Source organism: Piliocolobus tephrosceles, chromosome 16 (genome assembly GCF_002776525.5).
Source record: "Piliocolobus tephrosceles isolate RC106 chromosome 16, ASM277652v3, whole genome shotgun sequence".
Taxonomy (NCBI): domain Eukaryota; kingdom Metazoa; phylum Chordata; class Mammalia; order Primates; family Cercopithecidae; genus Piliocolobus; species Piliocolobus tephrosceles.
Genome location: NC_045449.1, coordinates 70,604,190 through 70,628,936, shown reverse-complemented (window position 1 = coordinate 70,628,936; position 24,747 = coordinate 70,604,190). Strand labels below are relative to the sequence as shown.

General features: G+C 55.3%; 1 protein-coding gene across 1 annotated transcript in view; it reads right to left on the bottom strand.

Moving 5' to 3' along the window:
• The window catches only part of MGAT5B (alpha-1,6-mannosylglycoprotein 6-beta-N-acetylglucosaminyltransferase B), an 87,227-nt gene extending 64,319 nt beyond the window's left edge, over window positions 1-22,908 (bottom strand). The window contains exons 1-3 of the mRNA XM_026455922.1: window positions 22,695-22,908; window positions 18,466-18,578; window positions 8,831-8,978 (exon numbers count right to left, since the gene is read on the bottom strand). Of these exons, the coding sequence (XP_026311707.1) occupies window positions 8,831-8,978; window positions 18,466-18,578; window positions 22,695-22,762 (329 nt within the window). The 5' untranslated portion in view covers window positions 22,763-22,908. The remainder of the gene's footprint in view (window positions 1-8,830; window positions 8,979-18,465; window positions 18,579-22,694) is intronic.
• Window positions 22,909-24,747: the final 1,839 nt, after the last annotated feature.

The following is a 24,747-nucleotide window of genomic DNA, read 5'->3' as shown; positions in this document are numbered from 1 at the left end:
GAAGGAAGGAAGGAAGGAAGGAAGGAAGGAAGGAAGGAAGGAAGGAATCCTAACCCGTAATGTGATGGTATTAGGAGGTGGGGCTTTTGAGGGGTGATTAGGTCATGAGGATGAAGCCCTCATGAATGGTATTAGTGCCCTTATAACAGGCCCCTGGCTGGGCGCGGTGGCTCACACCTGTAATCCCAGCACTTTGGGAGGCCAAGGCAGGTGGATCACCTGAGGTCAGGAGTTTGAGACCAGACTGTCCAACATGGTGAAACCCCATCTCTACCAAAAATACAAAAATTAGCTGGGTGTGGTGGTATGCACCTGTAATCCCAGCTACTCAGGAGGCTGAGGCAGGAGAATTGCTTGAATCTGGGAGGCAGAGGTTGCAGTGAGCCAAGATTGTGCCACTGCACTCCAGCCTGGGTGACAGTGGGAGACTCGGTCTCCAAAAAAAGGTCCCAGAGAGTTCTCTCAGCCTCTTCCCACTGTGTGAAGATACAGCAAGTTGACCATCCCCCAAAGTTTGGCCCCCCTCCAAAGCTGGCTGGCACCCTGGTCTCAGACCTCCAGCCTCCAAAACTGTGAGAAATGAATGCTTGAGGCCAGGCATGGTGACTCACACCTGTAATCCAAGTACTTTGGGAGGCTGAGGTGGCCCAATTGCTTGAGCTCAGGAGTTCAAGACCAGCCTGAGCAACACAGCAAAACCCTATCTCTACAAAAATATAAAAATTAGCCAGGGATGGTGGCATGCATCTGTAGTCTCAGCTACTCAGGAGGCCAGGGCAGGAGGATTGCTCGAGCCTGAGAGGCAGAGGCTGCAGGGAGCTGTGATTGTGCCACTGCACTCTAGCCTGGGCAACAGAGGGAGACCCTGTCTCAAGAAAAGGAAGAAAGAAAGAAATGTCTGTTGTCTATGAGCCCCCCAGGCCATGGAATTTTGCTATTGCAGCCTGAACTCCTAAGACACCTATACGTAGTTACAGGTATACCTATACTTAGGCATACCTAGCGCTCATACCTAGTTTTAATGATTATTGGTGGTGTTATTACTATCATTATTATCACCACTCATAACGGACATTCAGTCAAAGTTAGGTCTCACCCCCTTCTGGATGAAGTCCCAGTTAGATCTGCCCAACGACAGAATGGACCACATCAGAAAGCAGTGAGTCTCCCAACCCTGAAATTGCCCCACCCGAGGTTTCAATGGCTCAGAGGGACCGAGGACAGGACTACCGCCCCTGCTGAGGGGGTGACCCTGAGATCCACCACTCACTGTCCCTCTTCAGACCGAGGACTCAGTGGGGCCTGGGTTCCTGGTGGCGGTGAGTCTGCCCCAGGCCTTGGCACACGATCCTGTAGTGACAGGTTATTCCCCAAGCCAGGCCAGGAGAGCACCCACGGCACGGCCAATAAGAGGGGAGGGAAGGTCTCCGGTCCCACCCTGCCTTCGACAGAAAAGCTGGAGACATTCATCGTGACCAGGAAGCCCTCAGGGCCAACAGGACATACTTGCGGCCTGAAGGATCCCACCTCCCTCCCAGCCCGGCAGGGACCGCACTGAGAACTTGGGACTTTTTCACACCCCATCCCCAATAAACGTGGCTGTCACGTGGTTGGTCCGGCTCTCGGCACCGCGGGGCTGTGCCAACAGCACAGGCCTGGCTCAGACCTAGACGGAATCCTCCTCACCAAGCTGCTGGTGACATTCAAAGTTCAGAAGTGCCCAATAGAGGGTGGCTGTTATTATTATTTACTATTGTCATTAATTATCATCATTAATTATGATGATGATTAATAATTATTACTTCAGCCAGCTCTGCAGCAAAGTCCGTTGGAATCCAGAACATGCCCTGGGGGTCGAGGGCTGCCCTTGGGTGGCACTGGCTGAAAGAGTGCCCTGACCTGCCAACCACACGCCTCTATCCCAGTGAAGGTACCCACGGTGGCCCGAGACAGCTTCTGAGACCAGAGGGGTTTGCAGACAGCTCTGGGCGGGGATGGGGAGAGGGAATGGTGACTTCCCAGGCTATCAGGTGTGTTGCCTGAGAGCTCTCCCCTCCCTGCCTGCTGGAGCCGCCCCTTGGTGGGCCCAAACCCATCACAGTGACCTCCTGTGGGCTCAGTCACCTCCCATGGGCACTGTGACCTCAAGAGCCTGCCTGGGTCCCAAGGTCCCAGGACGTCTGACGGATATAGTGGCTTTCCCAAGGTCAGACAGCAAGCTCCCAGGACTGACACTGCCCTGCACCAGCCTTGCATCTCCTCACTGCATCTGCAAAACAGCTCAATGCACCTGGCATGGGAGACCTGGGCCTCCGTATATTTTCTGCACATCCACTATGCCCCAGGCGTTCCACCAAAACCATCGTTTCTTACTCGGAAAGTGAAAGAATACCAAGCGAGGCCTCTGGTCACTGTCCACCCTTCTTCCCAAGGCCGACCTCGTGCAGCCAGCCTCCAGGCACTGCCCCAGGGGACCAAAGAGGCAGCCAACACTGCAGGCCACATGCCAGACCCAGATGCTCTGTTCCCTCCACCAGGTGAGGCCTAGGGCAACAGGCTGGGGCCAGCGGAGAACTCTGGCTCCGCAGGTGGCCAGTGGCAGGTCACTGCTTCCTCGCAGGCCCCAATCCTCGACTCCCTTCAGGATGGTCCCCCAAAGAGGCCCCTGAGACTCAGCCCCTTCCTCCTGGCCCCACGAGGTTACCACTGATTCTGGTCCAGTCTGCTTACTCTCCAGGCCACCTCCAGAAGGAGGTTTAATTCTGACTTCCTCTCCTGATTTATGAGAGTTGCATTCAATTAACGGGCGTATTGATCTCCCCGCCGCTGGCGAGGGTGCTTGCTGGGGCTGTTATTTTATTATGAAACTGATCACTTTCCTTTTTAAAACACAGAGACTCAAGTACACAGGTGCCTACAGACACGCATACCAGGAGACCTGAGTGCACACGGCTGGAAACGTGAGCGCCGGAGCCAGGGAGACGGATCCTCTCTGTCGCCGTGTCTCTGTGTCCGCCTCTGTCTCTTTCACACACACCACACAGGACATGGAGCCCCCACCCCAGCATCCAGCCTGGCTTGCATTTGCACTGCTCTCTTCTGCTTCAGCTCCTCCTTGGCTCCATCCAGAGCCCCCACCGAGGCTGGGGAGGCCCCCTCCCCAAGTGAGAACAGAGAGGACTCCTCTCTCCCAAACTAAAAATAAATACATAAATACACCCATGCACACACGCACTCCCCCTGTTAAAAGGACAGAGCTGGGGTTGGGCTGTGTGCGGTGTCATTACCACCTGCCCGGGGAAGCAAAGCCTGAGATCACTGTGTTCCAGGGACAGTGGCAGAACCAGCAGGAGGAGCCACAGGGACATGGGGCCAGGCATAGTGGGGCCACTGGAAGGACCTGGGCTCTTACCTGAGTGAGCTGGGGACCATGAGGGAGCAGGGAGTAGAGGAGGGACCTGGTCTTATTGATGACTTAGAAAGACCTCACTGGGCCAGACATGGTGGCTAACACCTGTAATCCCAGCACTCTGGGAGGCCAAGGTGGGCAGATCACATGAGATCAGGAGTTCAAGACCAGCCTGGGCAATATGGCAAAATCCCATTTCTACTACAAATACACAAAAATTAGCCGGGCATGGTGGTGCACACCTGTAATCCCAGCTACTTGGGAGGCTGAGGCGGGAGAATTGCTTGAACCCTGGAGGCGGAGGGTGCAGTGAGTCTAGATCGTGCCACTGCACTCCAGCCTGGGCAACAGAGCAAGACTCTGTAAAAAAAGAAAAGAAAGGAAAGGAAAAAGAAAGAAAGGAAGTAAGGGAGGGAGGGAGGGAAAGAAAAACCCCAGTGGCTGCTGAGTTGGGAAGAGCTGGTTGGGGTCAGTTGGTGGGGTGAGAAGAGGTGGGCTTCTAAGGTATATTCTGAAGGTAGGAGAATTTGCTGAGGGACAGGGTGAGTGTATAAGAGAGGAGAGTCAGGAGTGACTGTAAGGTCGGCATCCAAGCCATGGCAATAATGGCGCTGATACAGCCTGAGATGGGGGCTGGGGGAGAAGGGGGTCCTGGGTGCAACCAGGAGACCCCAAGTCTGAGCATTCCCAGGACATTCAGGTGGGTCGGCAGGTGCCTATTCTGAGAGCAGCGGCATCCAGGGCTACAGCCCCAGCTTAAGATACAAACTGAGGAGTCTAGAGGACAAAGGTGTTTTTTTTTGTTTGTTTTTGGTTTTTTTGTTTTGCAAGACAGACGCTCACTCTGTCACCCAGGCTGGAGTACAATGGTACGATCTTGGCTCACTGCAGCCTCTGCCTCTTGGCCTCAAGCGATTCTCCTGCCTTAGCCTCCTGAGTAGCTGGGATTACAGGCATAAGCCACCACACCTGGCCTGAAGGTGGTTTTTAGAGCCATCAAAGTTCAGGGTTCAAGCCCACCACTGCCCCTCACTCACCAGGTCCTCCAGCCACAGTGCTTCCAGGTAGCCCCTCCTCCCTGGTCTGCCTCCCTCGGGCTCAGCCACGTCTGGGTCTGCAGGGTCATCTGCTCCTTCCCTCTGTCCAGAGCGCTGGCTGTCTCCCCAGTCAAAATGTCCCTCCTTCAAGGCTGTTCCAAACTCCCCCTGTGCTATGGGGACTTGGTGATTCTAAGCCTCCCACAGCATGGCTGGGTCACCCCCTTCTCTAGACCCTAACAGTACAAGGAAAGGAAAGGAGACAAGCTATTCTTCTGAGCGCCGAGCACAGGGCCCAGGCCTCCCATCAGCATCATCTCTAACACACTCGAAGAACCTGAGGCTCGCAGAGCCCAAGGCCGCCCACGTCTGCCCCACTCCTAGCGGCCACCGGCCAGGCTGGGCACCGGGCATGCAGTGGAATTCCATCTCTTTTGTGCCCTCCACTTGCTCTCAAATCTCCAGCCCAGACTCTGCACACACTAGGCATTCAACAAATACAGACTGACCTCCTCAATCCAGACAGCCTCAAATTTCGGTGGTTTTATGACCTTATGGAAAATTCAAAGATCATTACTATTTGGCTTTAGGATACATAATACGATGCCATTTGCAGCAAATCTGCCTCCCTAATTATGTTTTCCTAGGCTAAAATCACAAATTTACTTTCCCTGAGGACACACCAGCCATGAGTGGAAGGCGGCAGCCCAGAAGCTTCCAAAAGGGCTGAGGAAAAACAGTGGAGATGTTTTTTTAAGCCACAGGAAATTTCTAAGTGGGGAATCCAAGTGCAGGCACCTGAGAGTTTTCTGGAACCGCAGCAGCAGGCACTCCTGCAGGACTCTTGCCGGTCTAGCTGCAGGTTGGTTAACCTGGAGTCAGGTTCAGGGTGGGGAGGGGGCAGCAGTGTTTGTGCACAGGGGCGTGTGAGCAGGTGGCTTTCACAGGCCCTCAACACACCCACCATTTCTCTCCCAGCAACCACAGTGTCCCTGAAATTGATGGCTCTGCCTGTGGGTGTGATGGGGTCTACCCACATGGATGGTTGCAATTTCTCAGGAGGGAGCTGGGAGGTAGCACGTGTTCCCCCTTCCCCAACAAATTCCCTCCTTCCCCAGGAGGAGACAAAGGGCAGCGCAGGGGAGGGAGGCACAGGCCAGGACTGGAACAAATCAGAGAACCACTGGATGTGTCAGCAGTACCATCTCCAGCCCAAGAAGGCAGATCTGGAGTCTAGGTCCACTGGACCCTCAGCTCTGCTGCCCGCAGCAATATCCTCAACAGAGATCAACAAGGCCTGCTCCTGACCTGGCGAACAGGCCTGCGGACAAAGGCTGCGTCAGAGGCACAGCTGGGGGCAGACGGGAAAGCAGAAAGAATGAAAGAGGGGCAAAGGACTGGATCCGAGGGAGAAAGATGGAGCCGGGGGGCAGGGGCTGGATCTGAGGGCACACAGACAGTGTCAGAGAAGAAGGATCTGTGCACACAGAGAGGAATAGAATATGGCCTCATGCCTCAGGGGGATTTCCAAGGAAGCTGAGATCCCTTTGCCAGCACTCCTCATCTCTACCACAGCCTCGCTGCTTCCCCTCCTGCCACCCTGTTAATCCAGTTTTCACTCAGCAGTCAGAATGATCTTTTTAAAAAACAAATCCAGTAGGCCAGGCGCGGTGGCTCACACCTATAATCCCAGAACTTTGGGAGGCCGAGAGGGTGGATCACCTGAGTTCAGGAGTTCAAGACCAACCTAGGCAATAGGGCAAAATCCCATCTCTACTAAAAATACAAAAATTAGGCCGGGCACAGTGGCTCACAACTGTAATCTCAGCACTTTCGGAAGCCGAGGCAGGTGGATCACAAGGTCAGGAAATCAAGACCATCCTGGCCAACATGGTGACACCCGTCTCTACTAAAGATACAAAAATCAGCTCGGCATGGTGTCACGTGCCTGTAATCCCAGCTACTCGGGAGGCTGAGGCAGGAGAATCGCTTGAACCCGGGAGGCAGAGTTTGCAGTGAGCCAAGATCGTGCCACTGCACTCCAGCCTGGGCAACAGAGTGAGACTCCATCTCAAAACACAAAAAACAAAAAACAAAAATTAGCTGGGCATGGTGTCATACACACCTGTAATCCCAGCTACTTGGGAGGCTGAGGCAGAAGAATTGCTTGAACCCAGGAGGCGGAGGCTGCAGTGACTCGAGACCGTGCCACTGCTGGTCTCCAGCCTGGGCAACAGAGCAAGACTCCATCTCAAAAAATAAATAAATGAATAAAACCTCTTAGAAAGGGACAAAAACCAAACCACACATAGCCACATATTTAATGAATCATCAAGAGCACAGTGCTTAGAAATGTGGGCTGTAGAGCCAGTCGGCCTGAACCCAAAGCCGGGTCCAGGCTCTTACAGCTGTGCAACTTTGGATGAGTTACTGAACTTCTCTGTGCCTCAGTTTCTTCCTCTGGGAGAAAAAGTTTCCTCCTCTGTGAGAGTAAAGATTTAATTAAATCTTTAAAGATTAAACTATAAGATGATTTGTGAGATAGGTAAGATCACGGCACTTATGCAGTAAGAACCATGCCAGGTGCTTAGTGCACTTTGAGGAAATGTCAGCTAATATGAGGGTAATGATGCTCACACCACGTTGGCCTACCAGGCATCCAGGACATTCACTCAATCGGCAAGGCCAGTTAGAGGTTAGCCCTACGGCCAACAGCCCAGCACCAGCAGGCTACATGGCACAGGATCCCACAACAGTCCACATAGGCACACTGTGTTTCAGGCCTGACTCAGGCAGGCGTCCCTCCAACCCTCCTGTGGGCACAGTGACCTCCTGCAGGTCAGCATTTCCTTCTGTTTCACCCAACTCCGTACTTTAGAAATGCCTAGAGCTTTGGCTTTTCCATCACACACGCTGGCTGAGAAACAGCTTTTCTGCAAATGGTCTAAAAGTGTGTTTCAAGTTTAATTTTTAGCAGCTAGAATACATTTAGCAAATCCATGTCATAAAGAACTCCAATATATAAAAGAGGGAAAGTGGAGCTTGTCTCCCTGGAATAGGGTGGGGTCAAAGTCCCTCCTTCCACATCCACTTCTAGGGGCCAGTCGGGACGGCCTGACCTCCTGCATTCCTGTTCTCTGAGGTCCAGGAGATGCCTCATATACCTAGGACACATGATTTGGATGTCACGCCACATGTGCCCCGGAGATGCTGCTGGGGCATGTAGGATAGCAGCACAGACTCTGGGGCTCTCAGACATCCTGGCCGGAGTAGGAGAATATTTAGAATAAATAAACCAGAAAGTTCTACTTGGTAAAAATGGCCAGGGGTACATTAGTAACATGCCCTCAACACAGAGTTCAAAATCATCACAAAAAAAATATTTTTAAAAAAGGCTGGGTGGCTCATGCCTGTAATCTCAGCACTTTGGGAGGCTGAGATGGGTGGATCACCCGAGGTCAGGAGTTTGGAGACCAGCCTGGCCAACATGGTGAAACCCCATCTCTACTAAAAAGAACAGAAAAACTAACTGGTGTGGTGGTGCACTCCTGTAATCCCAGCTACTCAGGAGGCTGAGTCATGAGAATCACTTGAACCTGGGAGGCAGAGGTTGCAGTGAGCCAAGATCATGTCACTTAACTCCAGCCCAGAGTAAGACTGTCTCAAAAAAAAATTTTTTTTTAATATTTAAAAGGCAGTAGATGTAATCCCAACTTTGGGAGGCCAAAGTGGGTGGATCACGAGGTTAGGAGTTCGAGACCAGCCTCGCCAACATAGTAAAACCCTGTCTCTACTAAAAACACAAAAATTAGTCAGGTGTGGTGGCATGCGCCTGTAGTCCCAGCTACGTGGGAGGCTGAGGCAGGAGAACTGCTTGAACCTGGGAGACGGAGGTTGCAGTGGGCTGAGACTATGCCATTGCACTCTCCAGCCTGGGTGACAGAGTGAGACTCCATCTCAGAAAAAAAAAAAAAAAAAGCAGTGGAATATGTACTGTGAGATGCCACTTACATGGAATTTGTTAAAATCACACACTATGCATTTATAATGTGTGTGTGTATTAAACATATGTGCAAATGTGCTTGGAATGGACTGGAAAAATTCACAGCAAATTCAGGGAGGCACTTGTCTCTAGGGAGGAGTCGTTAAAAGGCCCTTCAGTTTTCATCTGTGATGTTTTATTTAAAGAGGAAAACAGGCCACAAATGCGACAAAATGTTAACAGTTGTTAAATTTGGGTGGTAGAAGTGTGCTCTGGGCTGTATTACCATAAAGTCAAAATCTTCTCCAGATTCACAAAAGGAGATGACGGACAGCATCCCGGGCAGAGTAGCAGGTGCCACCGCTCCCCTGCTCTGCGTACCTCCTCCCCGCGTCCCCTCACCTGTCTGCGGGAAAGTGCAGGTCGCCGCCAGCCCGGTGCAGCTCACTGACATTCTCCAGCCTGGCCAGTGCGTCCATGCGCTTCACCATCAGCTCCAGCAGGTCGCTCATCTTGCGCAGGACGCCGCGGGACTCGGGGCCCCCCATCACTGTGGGCAGAGTGTGAGTATGGTTAGGGGAGGCCCGAGCGGACTGGAGGCCACCTGAGGCCACCTGGTGTCCGGGCTGGGGCAGCTCAGACAAAGCTGGCCCCAAAGCCCCCCAGCACCAACACCAGACCCCAGCCTCAGCCCTATCTTCCCAGGCACTCCTGACCCCTTTGCTGCATTGCTTTGCGGTGCAGAGAACAGCATCGTGGTGGGGTGAGAGCCCTGGGCAGCCCTGTCCCCACCAGCCATGTGACATTGGGATCATTTCCTAAGCCCTCTGGGCCTCAATTTTGTCAACTGTAAAATGGAGCTTTAGATGTAATCTTTGAGGTGTCCTGGGGCCCAACAACCCTCATATCTGTGAGATGGCAGAGAAGGCCCAGCATTGGGACAGAAGCCCCAGAGCCCCCAAACAGCAAGCTCCAGGCAGGACTTCTAGATCAGGGTTCCTAGCAGTGTGGCCAATCACCCAGCAGCATCTGAATCTTCTAGCCAGGCTATTAAAATTCAGATTTCTGGGCCTTGGTCTAGATTTGCCAATTCAACTGTCTAGGGCCCGGGGCCCGGGAATCTGCGCTTTCCTTGCTCCTCACGGATCCAGACATGCAGGGAAGTTGGGAGCCTGTGTTCAGGGGCCCAGGGCCCTGTTGCTTCCCCAGCCCTCCTTCTCCTGCCCGGCCTCTGGGCCCTAACCCCATCTCTTCCCCATCCCTTCCCCATCCCTCTTCCCTGGACCCTCCTGTAGGAAACCCTAATGCATGTGTTCTGAATCTCTAGCTGGTCTTTGGGTTCTCAAAGATCAACTGACAAGGGCAGGTTCCCTGGGGCTGAGGCGCCTGCTCTTCCCTCTGCTCCCAGCCTGGGCAGGGGAGACCTTGTGAAGAAGAAAATTAAATGAAAATGAGGCATTTCGACCAGGATCCCATCAGCCAGACTGCAATCCTCCACGGCTTCCTTTCTAATCATTCCCGATCATTAGCGCTGCACGTGCCAGTGTGCAGGAGCCAGCTCTCGCCTTCCTTTTAAATTAAATCTGAAGGCTTCACATTGCCCCTCCACACAGTCCATAGGGTGCTGGGCTCCAGGCACTAAAATCCCCAACTCAGCTCCTCCCAAACCCCTATGGGTTGGGCTTGAAATCACTCCCCAAAAATGAGCCAAGTCACCTGGGGATGCGAACCTTTGACGCTCAGGCTGCCAGCCCAGGGGCCCAGTGGAGGATGCCATGGGTTGGGCTCCCCAGAAGCAGAGCCTGGGACAAGGGTTTGAGGGTGAGTAGTTTAAACGGGAGCTAATGGAAACCTCGGCAGCAGAGTGAGGAAGAGAGACGGGGAAGCTGGGGAAGCTGGGGAAAGCTGCATTGCCGAGAATGTTACCACCAGGGCGCCCAAGCTCAGCCCTGCCAGGGAGCCCCGAGACCAAGTAGAGCGCACTGCAGTCACCCCACCTGGGGAGGGCAAGGGGCCTGGGGCCTCTGCCTGCTGACCCCCGTGTGACCGGGGCAGTCACTGAATGGCTCTGAGCTTCAGCATCCCTGTCTCAAGGCAAGAATAACAGGCCCCATCTGCAGACCAACATCACAGCACCAGGAAGGTGACAACAGAGAGGCCACTGAGAAGAGGCGGAGCAGGGAGAGGAGAGAAGGAACTAGAGGCTGTGGGCTAAGCAGGGGCAGCCAGCAGCCTCTGCATCACTGGGGCTGCTGTCACATTTCTGCTTTGCTTCTGTCCTTCTTCCCTGGCTCCGGCCGGCCCAGCCACTGCTGCCGCGTTCCCACCCTGATATAAGTCACCCCCTGGTGGGGCTCCCCTGCCAGGTGAACCCGCCTGAGGTCAGAAGGGAGGCCACAGGAGCTGGGGAGGGGCCACTCATACACCGTGGAAATGCCAGCCAGGCTAGGGCTGCAAAACAGGAGAAGCTGCAATTTCCTTAAAGACACAGGGCTCCTGGCTCTGAAGAATAGGCATGAATGGGAGCAGGGGGGAAAAGGGGGCAGAAGAAAAGCACGAGAGAGAGGCAGAGATGCCCAGGAAGGCTCACGGATGGGGTTGGGCATTGGAGAAAATGGGCATATCTCCTCTCTACCCCAAGAGCTGAAGCAGCAAAGGACCTCCCCACAAGTCCCTCCACAGAAAACAGAGTGGATTTTCAAAAACTCAGCTGGGACCGGGCAATTTCACACTAGCATGAAATGACACTAACTCAGGTCCCTCCAGCCTCTCAGACCCTCCCCACGCACTCACACACTCAATGGGTTAATCTGGGCAGCTCTGGTGAGCCATCGCTCATAGCTTGGGCTGGAGTGGTCCTTCTCCAAAGTAGTGGGATGAAAACAGGATATAGATGGCTCGCTCTCTCTTTGAGCTTCCCAGAGGTGGGGGCAATGGTCTACTTTTTCAGATCACTCTCATTTCAGAGATGCCTGCCCAAGCCCACCATCCAAATTCAATACCGAGCTTGCAACCAGTGCTTGTAGCACAGAGTAAATGAAGAGATTCCCATCATTTCAGCTAAAAAAACTGGAGGACTCAGATGACCTGCCTGGCCACTGCTTTCCACAAGTCCAAGGGGCACCACTGTTATTGTGACCACTTGAAGGGTATCATGGAGTCGTGCAGTACACAGCCTACCTGGCCTCACTGGGCAGCCCTGGTGGGCTGTCGCTCACAGCTCAGGCTGAAGTATCCTTTCCCCAAAGGACTAAGATGAAAAAAGGAATAACAGACCACAGCTGGGACACCGTAGCGGTGCTGTGGCCAGAGCACTCAGGCCTGACTGACCACAGAGCCTGGTCAGCAGCTCGCTCCTGCAGATGCAGCACCCCACTAGTGCTGAGCCTACAGCATGGCTTTTGGGGTGATGCTGTGTTCCCTGGAGTGCCTCAGGCCTGGCACCCTGTCTGCTGCTGTACCGGTCCCACTCTCCAAGCCCACCCCAAGCTTCCTCTGCTCCTGCCCATCGCCTGAGCCCCTCCCAGAAACCTCACGGTCACAGCTCCCCACCCACACCCCACGCTCCCAGCCCCATTGCACAGGCTGAAAAACAGCTGATGGGCCAAAAACTATGAGGTCTGGCCTAGAGCTGCAGGGGCCCCTGAGAGTCAACAAAGCAGAGGCTGCAGCAGCAGCATGGTGGCATGGGCCCGGTCAAGAGGGGTGCGGCAGAAGCCTGGACTCCAGGCCTGCTCTGCCACGGACCAGACAGGTGGGCAGGTCACCGTCCTTCTCTTGGAGTCAATTTACTCTCATGTAAAACGAGGGGGCTGGGCTCACTGAGCTCTGAGTCTCTATCACCCTGACTTCCGTTTCTGACTTCCCCTAATTGCCTCCAGAGATTCGAGAAACGGGAAAAGAAAGAATCACTCCTATAAAAGCTGGCAGCAGGCCAGGCGCAGTGGCTCTTGCCTATAATCTCAGCACTTGGGGAGGTCAAGGTGGATGGATCGCTTGAGCTCTGGAGTTCAAGACCAGCCTGGGCAACATGGCAAAACCCCTTTTCAATAAAAAATACAAAGATTAGCCAGGCATGGTGGCATGTGCCTGAAATCCTAGCTACTTTCAGGGCTGAGGTGGGAGGATTGCTGGAGCCCATGAGATTGAGGCTGCAGTGAGCCGTGATTGCACCACTGCACTCCTGCCTGGGCAACAGAGCGAGACCCTCTCTCAAACAAACAAACGAAAACCCTGAGGGCATACAGAGGCAAGGGTCATTGCAGCCTGGGTTTCACGATGACCATGCCCACAGAGCCAGATCCCCCATCTATAGTTCTTCAAGCCCCACCTGGACCAAGGCAGCAAGAGTCCCACCCCCCAGTTCCAGGGGCTCAGGAGCTGCTCCCATCTTCTGCAGATGGCATGGAACTCCAGAAAGTCCTGAGACCTGGGGAGATAGTCCCACCCCTTCCCAATGAGCCCTTGGGGTACCAGGCACATTTTCTACTCTAAAAATGCCCAAAGACAAGGCAGGGGGTGGGTGCCCAGGAGGGAAGCAGGTTAGGCCGACCTTCCCCCAGTGACCCAGTCCCCTAAAAGCCACCACTGGCCCTGGGACTGTCAGCAGAGCCAGCTGACATCGCTTCCCCCAAGTCACTTCACCACTCTTGGCGTCAGCTAAATTGAAATATATTTAATGTGAGGCCCCAGTGATACATCTCAGAACAGGCACATGTTCCCTCCATATTTCCATATAAATAAGGAAAGCTGGGACGCTGGGAGATACAAATAGATCCTCTCATCTTCCGACGGGGTGTGTTTATTACCCACAGAGGCCCCATCCCCTCCCCAGACGCTCTGTGTCTCTCTCTGTCTCTCTCATCCTCCTTCGTCCCCTTTTTCTTGTCCCCATCCCCACCCGTTGCCATTGGAAATTGAATGAGCCCCCATCTCTCCAGAAAGCAGAGACCTCCCTGGCACTGAGAAGGGAGCTGTGACTGGGTGTTTGTGCAGCTGGAGAAATGTGCACATTTGTCTCTCTGGACTTGCTCACTGCAGAAACCAGCTGAGGCCACGGGGGCGCTGGGCTCCGGGCAGCAGAGAAGACAAGGACAGGCCGTGGGAGGCCACATCAGGCTCTCCCTCACACCTCCGGGCCCTGGCCCCCCATCCACTGAGCCTGAGAGAAGAGCCCCAGGGCCCCTCAGCACCAAGGACCAGAGCCAGAACCATCCACGGAGCCAGGGAGCCTTCCCCAGGTTCAATTCCTGGAGGAGGCCTGGGAGGTCTGGCAGGGTGCAGTAGACACATGCAGCTGTGCCAAGGACTTCCAACCTACAGACCCCTCCCAAAACACGGCCTCCTACCACTACTTTTTTTTGTTGTTGTTGTTTTTTAAACCCAAGACGGAGTCTCACTCTGTCACGTAGGCTGGAGTGCAGTGGCGCAATCTCGGTTCACCGCAGCCTCCTCCTCCCAGGTTCAAGCGATTCTCCTGCCTCAGCCTCCTGAGGAGCTGAGATTACAGCATGTGCCACCACAGCCTGCTAATTTTTGTATTTTTAGTAGAAACGGGTTTCACCATGTTGGCCAGGCTGGTCTCGAACTCCTGACCTCAGGTGATCCACCTGCCTCAGCCTCCCAAAGTGTTGGGCTTATAAACATGAGCCACCACGCCCAGACTCCTACCACTACTTCTTCAAGACAAGTCAGAGGGCAGGAAACAGCCCCACAGCCCTATCTGCAGCCACATGGGGAAGGAGGCCTAGGAGAGAAGGGCTGGAAGGGTAGGAGACAGGAGGAGGGCCTGGGGTGGGAAGTGGGGCAGAGCTGCCTGGGAGGGGGCAATGCCAGAAAGCCCTCCCTAGGGTCCAGGCCTGGCCCAAATGCAGCAAGAGGGAATAAAGTCAGATCTCTGGGTCATGATTCCCCATGCAGCCTCCTCTCTCGATTCTTTCAGATGAGTGTGCAGAATACAGAAAGAGATGTCAGTCACATTTCATCCCCCAAAGTACGCAGAGTTTATCATGAAGTATAAACAGGCACAGAGGAGAATTTGGAGGCCCCGCAGATAGACCACAGTCCACAAGAGGCTGAATGACGCCCTGCTCTTCTTTTCGAGAAAAGCCTTCTCCTCCCTCCCCCTTCGCAGCCACAGTCCATGTGGGACCCCACTTCTGTCACTTGTGTCACTTGTCACTGGTTTGACGGGGAGGAGAGATGGTTTTTCCCATTTGTACACAGATTGTTTTGGTGACCAATGCAATGATTTTTTTTTTTTTCTAAATAGCAGGGCCGTAGAGGGTTTCCTTCTCCTGATTCTGCTCTGGGGTTGTCTAGACTCCACAGATTTCTTTTACGTAACAAAATGTGCATTATCCAACAACCCAACCCTGGCCCAGAACTTCCAAGATCCCTTCCCAGGCCTGATTCAGTCAAGCAATCTGCCAAGCACCTCCCTTGAAGCCCTAATCCTTCCCTCAGGCATCTCCTAGGTGGAAATGTGGGCACCTCCTTGGTTTTCGGCAGGGCTGCCCCAGGCGCTGTGTGGGGATGTAGTTTGAGGGGCTTCTCTTGCAGGATCAGGATGTTAAACCCACATTGCAAACTGCTTTCCCCGCCTGAGTCCCTGCCTTGGGTCTGCCCAAGCAAATTAGCTTGATCCAAGGGTATGAAAGAAATCACAGGGAACACTGCAAATCCGGATCTAAAGTGAATCACGGTCAGCTCTCCCAGGTTCTCAGCGGCCCCTTTTTCTCCTCTTTCTCCCAGACTTCAGTTCTGTATTCCAGGCACTCAGCTTCTGAGGCCTGGGAAATGTGAAAAGACTGGCTTGGATAAACTTGCTCTGAGAACCAATGTTACAACATGTAGAATCTCCACTCCTAGGTATACCCAACAGAAATGCCTACATGTGTTTACCAAAAGACGTGCACTAAAATATTCATAGCAGCACTGTTCGCAAAAGCCCAAAACTGGAAACAACCAAATGCCCACCAATGATCGGATGGATAAAAATATGGTGGTGTACGCATGTTCTCACTCATAGGTGGGAATTGAACAATGAGATCACTTGGACACAGGAAGGGGAACATCACATACCGGGGCCTATTGTGGGGAGGGGGGAGGAGAGAGGGATAGCATTAGGAGATATACCTAATGTAAATGATGAGTTAATGGGTGCAGCACACCAACATGGCACATGTATACATATGTAACAAACCTGCACATTGTGCACATGTACCCTAGAACTTAAAGTATAAAAAATATATATATATTATGGTGGTGTACTCACACAATGGAAGGCTACACAGCAAAAAAATAAAAATAAAAATAAAAAAAAGTGCAAAAGTGCAAGTGACATACAAGATATGTATGCAACCACATACAAGATAGTGAGTCTCACACATGTACTATTGAGAGAAAAGCCACACACAAAAGACTACTCCTGTATTAGTTCATTCTCAACGTTGCTACTAAAGACATACCCAAGACTGGGTAATTTATAGAGGAAAAAGGTTTAATTGGCTCAGAGTCCAGCATGGCTGGGGAGGCCTCAGGAAACTTACAATCATGGCGGAAGGGGAAGCAAACATGTCCTTCTTCACATGGCAGCAGGAAGGGGAAGTACCAAGCAAAAGGGAAAAAGCCCCTTATAAAACCATCACATCTTGTGAGAACTCACTCACTATCACAAGAACAGCATGGAGGTAAACCACCCCCATGATTCAATTACCTCCCACACGGTCCACTCCACAAGAAGTGGAGATTATGGGAACTACAATTCAAGATGAGATTTGGGTGGGGACACAGCCAAACCATATCGACTCCCAAAACGATTCCACGCTCACAAAGTCCAAAAAACAGGCAGAACTCTTCTATGCGATCAGAAGTCAGGTCATGACTATCTTTGGGTGAGTAATGACTGTGAAGTGGCATGGGAACACTTGGGGGCTGATCATGTTCTGTTCCTTGATCTGCATTGTTAGTTGCATGGATTGTTCATTTGTGTAAAAAGTTTAAGCCCATGCACATGCACACACATGCACATGCACACACACATGCACACACATGCACATGTACACACATATGCACACACACGTCTAGTCCAATTGTATGACCTTGGGCAAGTGCTCTCCCCTATGTGGTTCCATCCATCTTTAGACCCAGACCTGCAGCTAGGGTTGGACTCCCACTCCCATACCCAAGCAAAACTGCACAGCACGGAGCACAGCAGGGCTCCCACACCCCTTGTACTCCGGACTACTGAGCCTGATCCCACCCAGATGGGGCAAGAGCCATGCGGTAGGTGAGTTACCTTGACTCTCCAACCCCTTTAGGGAGATAGGCATAAAGACCAGAACCCAGCCAAAAACCCCTCCTCTCCCCGACCCCTAATTCCCACCTCATAGACCCCTGACCTTTCTGGAGGTTCAGTTTCCTCAAGGCCTCTGTAGCAGCCCACCCAGATAGGCACACCCCCTTTCCAGGGGTGGCAGCCAGGTACTTTATGAATCTCTGTCTATACTCCAACTTCCCACGCACCACTTTTCCCACCAGCCCTCCCTCAAGCCACCCTTCCGGTGCACCTTCACGACTGCCTCCTCCCACCCCTGCCCACCTCAATCCTCAGCCTCTCCTACATAGACGTTCCAGCACCTCCTTGGTCCTCTTCCATGAACATGCTTTGCTGCAGTGCCCCTGTTTCCAACTCGACACATCCATTAAGTATTGATGGAGTGTTCGCCATTTGACAGATGCTGCTGAGGCCCCTTCCCATGCTTTATCTTAGCACAGCCTCGCGAGGAGCCTGGGAAATGGGTATTAGCATCCCCATTTACCAGAGGAAAATTTGGAGGCTCAGAGACTGAGGAATCTCTGCGAGTCAGAGACGGGATAAATTAACTTACACTCAGGCTTGAATGACTAATAAGTGTGAGATTTCTTCTGAGAGCTTTTGCAAGTTTAAAGAAGTGCATGTGAAACCAGAGGAATGAATCTAATGATGAGATGACAGATGGCATAATAAGAGCCCCTCAGCACCCACCCAGATGACAACCTATTCAACTTGGGATGTCTACAATATTCATCGCTGAGAACGGGGGAGCCAGATACCCAAGCTCTGCAAGTTCAAGAAGGTAGACTTCAAGGAGAGACTTCCCCAGAGGAGCAGGGAAAACTCACAGAGCCAGCCTTCAAACAGTTCCAGAAACCCACTTGCCTCAGGTTCCCTATTACCCCATGTCCCTCCTTTTGACCAGTGACCAAAAGAACCCCCATGATACAGTGGGCAGGACTCAGTTCTGACCCCCACCCCTCCTTAGGTGAGATGAGGTGGGGCTGGGCCCAGTTTCAGGAGGAGGACTCCCAGTTGGTCACTCTTGTGCCATGTGGCACAACCATGCTGGGTAATGTTCACGTATGAGCCCCTTCAATCCAACCCCTGCAGAAGATCACTGCTGTCCTTCTCTGTAGGGAAGCCAGGTGACTCGGCCAACAGCACACAGCTGGTAGGTGATGACCAGGATGCAAGCCCAGACCCGCCAGACCTCCAAAGCCCATGCTCTGATCTCCATTCCACTGCCTTGCAAATATCATGTGGGCAAGGAGTGATGGGGCCTGGGAGGGACCTGTGTCCCAAGAGCTTAGAGATAAGACATTTAAGCCTATGGCCAGACCCGTCCCCACATGGCCACAGCCTGGGCCAAAGACAAGGACATGTGTGCCTCAAGGGTTCAGGTGTAATATCCAGAGACCTCTCACCCCTGACACCCAACTAAAGAAGCAACACTGGCAGCCTCTTCCGAGACCTGGGAGACCCTGGCTTAAAGGCCCTAGCCTGGCCTGAGAATCCAGGCCAGAGAAGGCCTGATGACCGCTGCCAGACCAGAGCCAAAGTGCATGGAGGGTCACACAGCGCAAGCCCAGGCCCCCTCCACTCACATCCACCTACAGGGTGGCCAGAAAGCCAGGTACAGGGCTAGGCTCAGAGGCACTTCCTCTTTGACCCACAGACACCCTCATTCATCTCACACTTCCTTGCCCCACCAAGGTACCTTCTGTGCGGATGGTGAATGGCGAGTCCCCCAGGCGCCGGGCCGAGAACCGGCCTCCCAGAGACGTCATCAGGAAGCAGAGAGTGAAGAAGCCGATGCCCAGGACAAAAAGCCTGCGGAGAGGAAGGAGGCGGGTCAGGAGGGCAGGAAGGGCCATCGTGCTCCGGCGCTCCGCCAAGTACCGGATGCACAAATGCTTTAAGAATGAGTGCAGGCCGGGCGCGGTGGCTCAAGCCTGTAATCCTAGCACTTTGGGAGGCCGAGACGGGCGGATCACGAGGTCAGGAGATCGAGACCATCCTGGCTAACACGGTGAAACCCCGTCTCTACTAAAAATACAAAAACTAGCTGGGCGAGGTGGCGGGCGCCTGTAGTCTCAGCTACTGGGGAGGCTGAGGCAGGAGAATGGCGTAAACCCGGGAGGCGGAGCTTGCAGTGAGCTGAGATCCGGCCACTGCACTCCAGTCCGGGCGACAGAGCAAGACTGTGCCTCAAAAAAAAAAAAAAAGAATGAGTGCATAAGTGAAGGAAGCAAGGGAGAATGAAAGGATGGGGGCTGAGCTCCAGGCCCAGGAGGGCTCCCCCACTACAGGATAAAGAGAGCTAGACTACAAGATGCTGGCCCCGAGCCACACGAAAAACCACAAGGCAGAATGACGCACACTTAGGCATGAGGCGGGCGGGCTCTAGCCTCCAAGCAGAGCTGGTTCATTAACAGCTGCAGTCCTCAAAGTGTGGTCCCCAGACCAGCAGTTGGCATCACCTGAGACTCCTTAGAAATGCCAATGCTGGGCCCAGACCCCAAATTACTGAATCTGAGGCTCTGGGCTGGAGCGAGCAAGCTGTTTTTGCAAAGTCTCCTGAAGATTCCACTGCATGCTAAAGTTTGAGAACCAGTGACGGACACAGCAGGGCCCGAGGCCAGCCAGGGGGCAAGGAATTGGTCCAGACAAAGCCCACCTGGACCCTATCAGTCACTCAGGCCACCTTCAGTGCTGTATGCAGAGGCGTTGCTGCAGCAGTCATGAGCTTTTTTGAACACCCCCAACCACTTCCACTACTAGATGGTAAGATCTCCAGGGCAGGGCCACACAGCCCATGTCCAGGCTCCCCCCAACACACATCTCCCCTAGGCAGGCACACCCAGGGTCATCAGCCTGCACCACGGACTGGCCAGGGTGTCCTCACACCTGTGCAAGGGATGTAATATAGGTGTGTGTGCTGTCACACTGGGTGGGAGGGAGAGCTGGCCAGAACAGGACTCCTGTTCTTGCCTTCAACACGTAGTTATTGATTATCCACCAGGAGCCAGGCTCTGGGGTAACCCCAGGGGGACAGCAGGGAACAAGGCACAGAACCCTTCCTCCCTCAAGTCTAGACCCAGGGTCCTGCTGCTTCCCTCATCAATCCTAGGCCCCAAACAGGAGAGCTGAGCTCACCAGCACAGCCTTGGGGCTTTTCTGGGACCTTGAACCTATCAGGGGACTTGATGAACCAGCAGAGCCGAGAGGGGTGCCCTCCCACCAACCCCAGATCAGGGTGAGGAACCCTCTCTTGTGTGGAGTCAGGCTCCCTGGAGAGAGCCCCACAAGTCATGCCAGAGACCTCCGGGCTTTGCCCCTCCACTCCCCACCCTCAAGTTCCACACTTGTGTCTTTATGCAAGACTTGCTTTATGCATTTTAATCTTCATTATTTGAAACTGGCAGAGCAGTATTTAATTAAAATTTGGTCCATTAAAGAAAACACAAAATTGCAGAAGAAAATAAAAGGCACAACAAAATTCCCAGCCCATATTTAAAGGAAGCTGTTAGAGATTTGGGCAGAGAGGAGGAGAACCCCAAAGCAGAGAGGTGCTTGGGAGCTTCCCCAAGGAGAGACTCAAAGACCACACCCTCAACAGGAAGGACAGGAGACATGATTTAGTAGGCGAGACCGCACAAGGGACACTTCCCTCAGTGCAGAAGGACACCTCACTGAATTCCACCAAGCCTGGGGGTGGGGCTCAGATCTTGGGGTCCCTCGGAGGAAGTCAGGAGGCTCTAGAGACAACAGCCACGGTCATGGCACAGGAAAGGTGCTGTCCCAGGCTCGGGAGATCCCAGGGGCAATCAGCTATTTGTCCTCCCAGTCTGAGGACATGGACAGACTTCCCCCACTCATGTCTCTAGTCCCTGGGGAAGAGGCCAGTGGAATGAGGGAGTTGTACTTAGAGCTGGGGACCTGGGCTGCCCGCCAGGGTCCAACAACCGTGCTAAGAGAACAGTGTCTACCCCCTTTAGCCCCGAACCTGAAGTCCCCCAACACACCTCATCCGCATCTCCCTCTGCCAGCCCCCCATCCTGGGATTCAATGTCCCCCAAGGCAGCTGGGGGGCATTTGGAGTGGACTCAAGTTAAAATGGTTTCAGCCATCTATGTATCCACTCAAGCAACATTCCAGGGGCACCTATGGAATAAAGACCCTGCCAGCAGCCCTGGGAAAACCAGAGAGAACAGGACCCCAGCCTGCCTTTGAGGATGAACAAGCTGGGGTGCTGTGGTTGGAGCCTGCCCCCCACCTCAACTGAAGGGACTCACTGATGGCTGCGGGTCTCCAGGAAGCCCAGGGAGACGCTGGGGTGAAGTTACACAACTCTGGGGACCCATGCAGCTCCACCCCCAATCCTGCCTTCAGATAAGGGCCTGAAAAAAAACCAGGGCAGGACGAGACAGGGAAGCAGTCCCTCGGGCGCGAGCGCTGTCCGTGGTACTGGGGTCCCGTGGCTTCTTCCAATCGCTCCAGGAAACATCCAGCCGCCCGGAGGGCGCGACATGAATGGGGTCGGAAGAGAAGGGGTGAGGACCCTCCAACCTTCCCAGTCAGTTCAGGGATTCAAGGACTTCCCTGGAGGAGCAAGGCCCTTTACAGAGACGCCCGCTTCCCGCCCTGCTTCCCATGGGCTCCCGACGCCCCCATCACCGCCCAGGGCCTGCACCAGCACTCCGGGCCTCCCGGCCCCTGGACCGCAGTGGTCCAGCCTGACCCCTGCAGTCCCCTGGGGCTGCCCCCTCGGCCCAGCAGGCAGGCCCGGTGTGCTGGGAGGCGGGCGCCAGGTGAGCCACCGTCTCCCCGCCCCCATCCCCGTCTGGAGCCAGCAGGGAGACCACAGTGGGGCTGGGCGGGACCGGGGCTCTGGCCGAGACCGGGAGGGCAAGGGTTCAGGGCTCCTGCCAGCTCCGCCTTCGCGGGCTCCCTCCCGCGCCCGGAGCCCACCTGTGGCCGCGTCTCGAGTCCGGCCCCTGCGCCGGGGCTGTCACTCCCCTAGCTTCCTCGCTGACCAGCTACCCAGGGGGTGACACTCGGGGCCCGCCGGGAGTCCAACAGGCAGCGCCCCCTCCCCACCCCACTGCCGGCCGGCTCCGCGGGTGCCTGGGAGGAGAGGGGGTTGCCCCGGCACCGCTGGGCCCTGGGGACCCCTGGCTGGGTCCAGTGAGTCCTGCGCGGCCCCAGCCCTGCCTGGCCTGGGCCCCCAGGTGCTGGCCGCCCGAAGCATGTCGCCTTCACCACCACCCGCCCGCCACGCTCCACCGCAGCCCCGGCTCCAGCCGTCCTGTAGCCCCGCAGCGCCGCCCCTGCCCCCGCCTCTCCGACGCCTGCGATCGGGAGGTGAATCCCGGGATGAGCGGGTCCTTGGTCTAATCTCAGGACCCTCTCGTCGGAGCCAGGCCCGAGCCCCGTGGGGAGGAGAGCAGTGCCACCAAAGGCGGGGGAGAGGGTGGCACAGGTGGAGGAGTTGGGGATAGCCGACCTAGGGGCAGACAGGGGGGACGGGAGGGACCGGAGGGGGAGCTCCCAGGCGCCGCACACTAACTTTGCCGCCCGGGTGGGACCGTCCGCGGGGTGAGGAAGGACCCCGAGGGCCTGGGAAGGGGCGGGCAGGCTGGGGCGACTTTCTGGGCCCACGACCACAACCTGGGGGTTTTCTGCCCCCATTCTTACCTCTGCACCCCGACTCCTCTCCAACCCTGCCCAACTCGGGACAGGTCCCCGAATAATACACCCCTCACCACCTGCACCCCGAACCCCAACCCCATCCCTTTCCCCAGCCCAGCCCCACTGGTCATCACCAGGGGTTGAAGCGCGAACCTCCCCTTCTGCCACTGGGACTTGCACGCTCGCAGGAATCGACCTCGCCCACTTCCATCCCGCTCCCCCCTGGGGAAAAGACCAACCAGGAGGGAACTTTACCGAAAGGGTCTCAGGGTGACCAGGCATCTTCTGACCATTATCTTCCCATCGGGGTTGACGGTGATCATTGTTCAAAGTTGTTGGTGCGAGCAGCCGCGGGCGAGGCCGGACGCACCGTCCTGGGCCCAGTTCTCGCCGCTTCCGGGCCACGAACCCTCTGCGGGCAGAAGCAGCGTCCGAGCGAAGCTGGGAGCGCGCGGCTTGGTGGCCTCGCTGCTCGGGCCTGGGAGGGCAGCGGAGGGAGCGGCGCGGCTGCCGGAGGGCGGCGAGGGCGCCCGGCCGGGCCGTCTCTGCGTCTCCGCCCTCCCCGCTTCACATTTTGGGGGCCAGGAGGTGGCTCGCCCCCAGACCGCCGGCCGCGCGTCTGCCTGCTCGGGTTCGCTCGCTGGGCGGGACGGTGCCGCGGCGCGCAGACGGGCTCCCCGCGGCGGGCGCCCTCATCCCCGGCCCCGCGCCCTCGGTGCCGGCTAGAGGCGGCCCCGGGCCCGCGCCCGGGTCCCCAGCGCCTCCGGGCCGCGCCGATCCTCGGCCCCGCGCCGCGCCGCGCCCATGGCTCTCGACTAGGGCAACCCGCGCCCGCAGCCCGCCCGCTCACTGCGCCGCCCGCGCTCTGGTGTCCGGCGTCCGGCCCCGCGCAGCGCTACGCCCGGAGGCGCCGCATTGTTCCTCGGAGGAGGCGGCAGAGCGGCGCTGGGGCGGCCCGGGAGCGGCCGCTGCGCTTCCAAGGCGCGCCGGCGCCACCTCGTGGCCGCAGCCCCGCTGTGCGCCCTCCCCGGGGCCGTGCGGGGCTGCGACGCCGAGGACCCGCTTTGGGGACCGGCGGGCGGGGGACCCTGCTCCTTCCCCTGAGCCAAGCTACTTCCCAGGGCGCCACCAGCCCCGGGGGCCGAAAGCTGCTTTGGCTCCCGCAGAGCACAGAAGAGATGAGCACCCACCGGAGACCCTTCTCTTCCACCAGGTGCCTCCACGGACTTCCTCACCAGCCGCTTCCCACCGATCGGATTTCGCTTGGCAACATACGCCCATCTTCTGCTCCTCCCTGATCAGAAACTCCCGTGGCTCCTCTTTGTTTACTGATCTGAGTATAAACTCAGCCTGTGGTGTGGGGCCCGCTCACAGAGCCAGGCGCAGGGGCGTACTGAGTTTCTAGCCCTAGATCCTCCACTAGTCAGTGGGCGATCAAGTGTGCACGTCTCAGAGTCTCCACTATGATAGTGACCAGAAGCTCACCAAGGCCCCTTGCAACCCTAAAGCATGTAGGATCTCATGTCATCTCTTAGCATCTAGGCGTCCTCCCCTCCTCCTCCTCGCACTTCCTGGCTTTGGAGATGTATTTGCAGTTGCAGAGATAGACAGAGGCTCCTGGGAGCTCGCAGAGCCAGTCTGAAGAAAGCTCTCCGGCTTCAAAAGCACTTCCCGAGGTCAGACCTGACCACTCCACCCTGGGAAGTGCCCAAAGCCTCGGTCATATATCAAATGACTCTGAGAGTCTTCCCAGCTCAGGCCACGATGCTGCAGCCTGGCTTATGCGAGGAGGAGACTTTATTTTCCTCCAGCTGCGCCTGGTCCCCTCCAATCCCCTACACCCAGGCCCCTTGCTGCCTGCCCCGCCCACCTCCCGGCCCCCTTCCTGGGCCATTTCTCACTGGCCGTCACACGCTCTCTGCTTTTCCTCCTCCTTCATCAAAATTTACCTGTCCCGAGTTCCATTACCTCACTGCCTTGCTCTCTGCTAATGTGAAAATGGGTGATAAATTGGTGTTAGCAGATATAATGTGTTACACGGGCTAGGTAACAAATTTGCATTGAACAAGGACATGCTGACCGTGCCTTTGTGCAGAAGAGTGATGAATGGTGGCAGGAAATTTGGGCATCGTGGCAGACTGGCTAAGGAGATATTGGAGGGCAGAGGTCTCTGCCAGGCCTCTAAATCACACCTCATGCCTGGGTGCCTACATCTGCCACAAACTGGCAATAAGCCATATGTACACTAAGGAATGAAATGTTCTTTCTAATTAGGTGTCTCTCTCATGTGAGCTCAGGGGGTGGCATT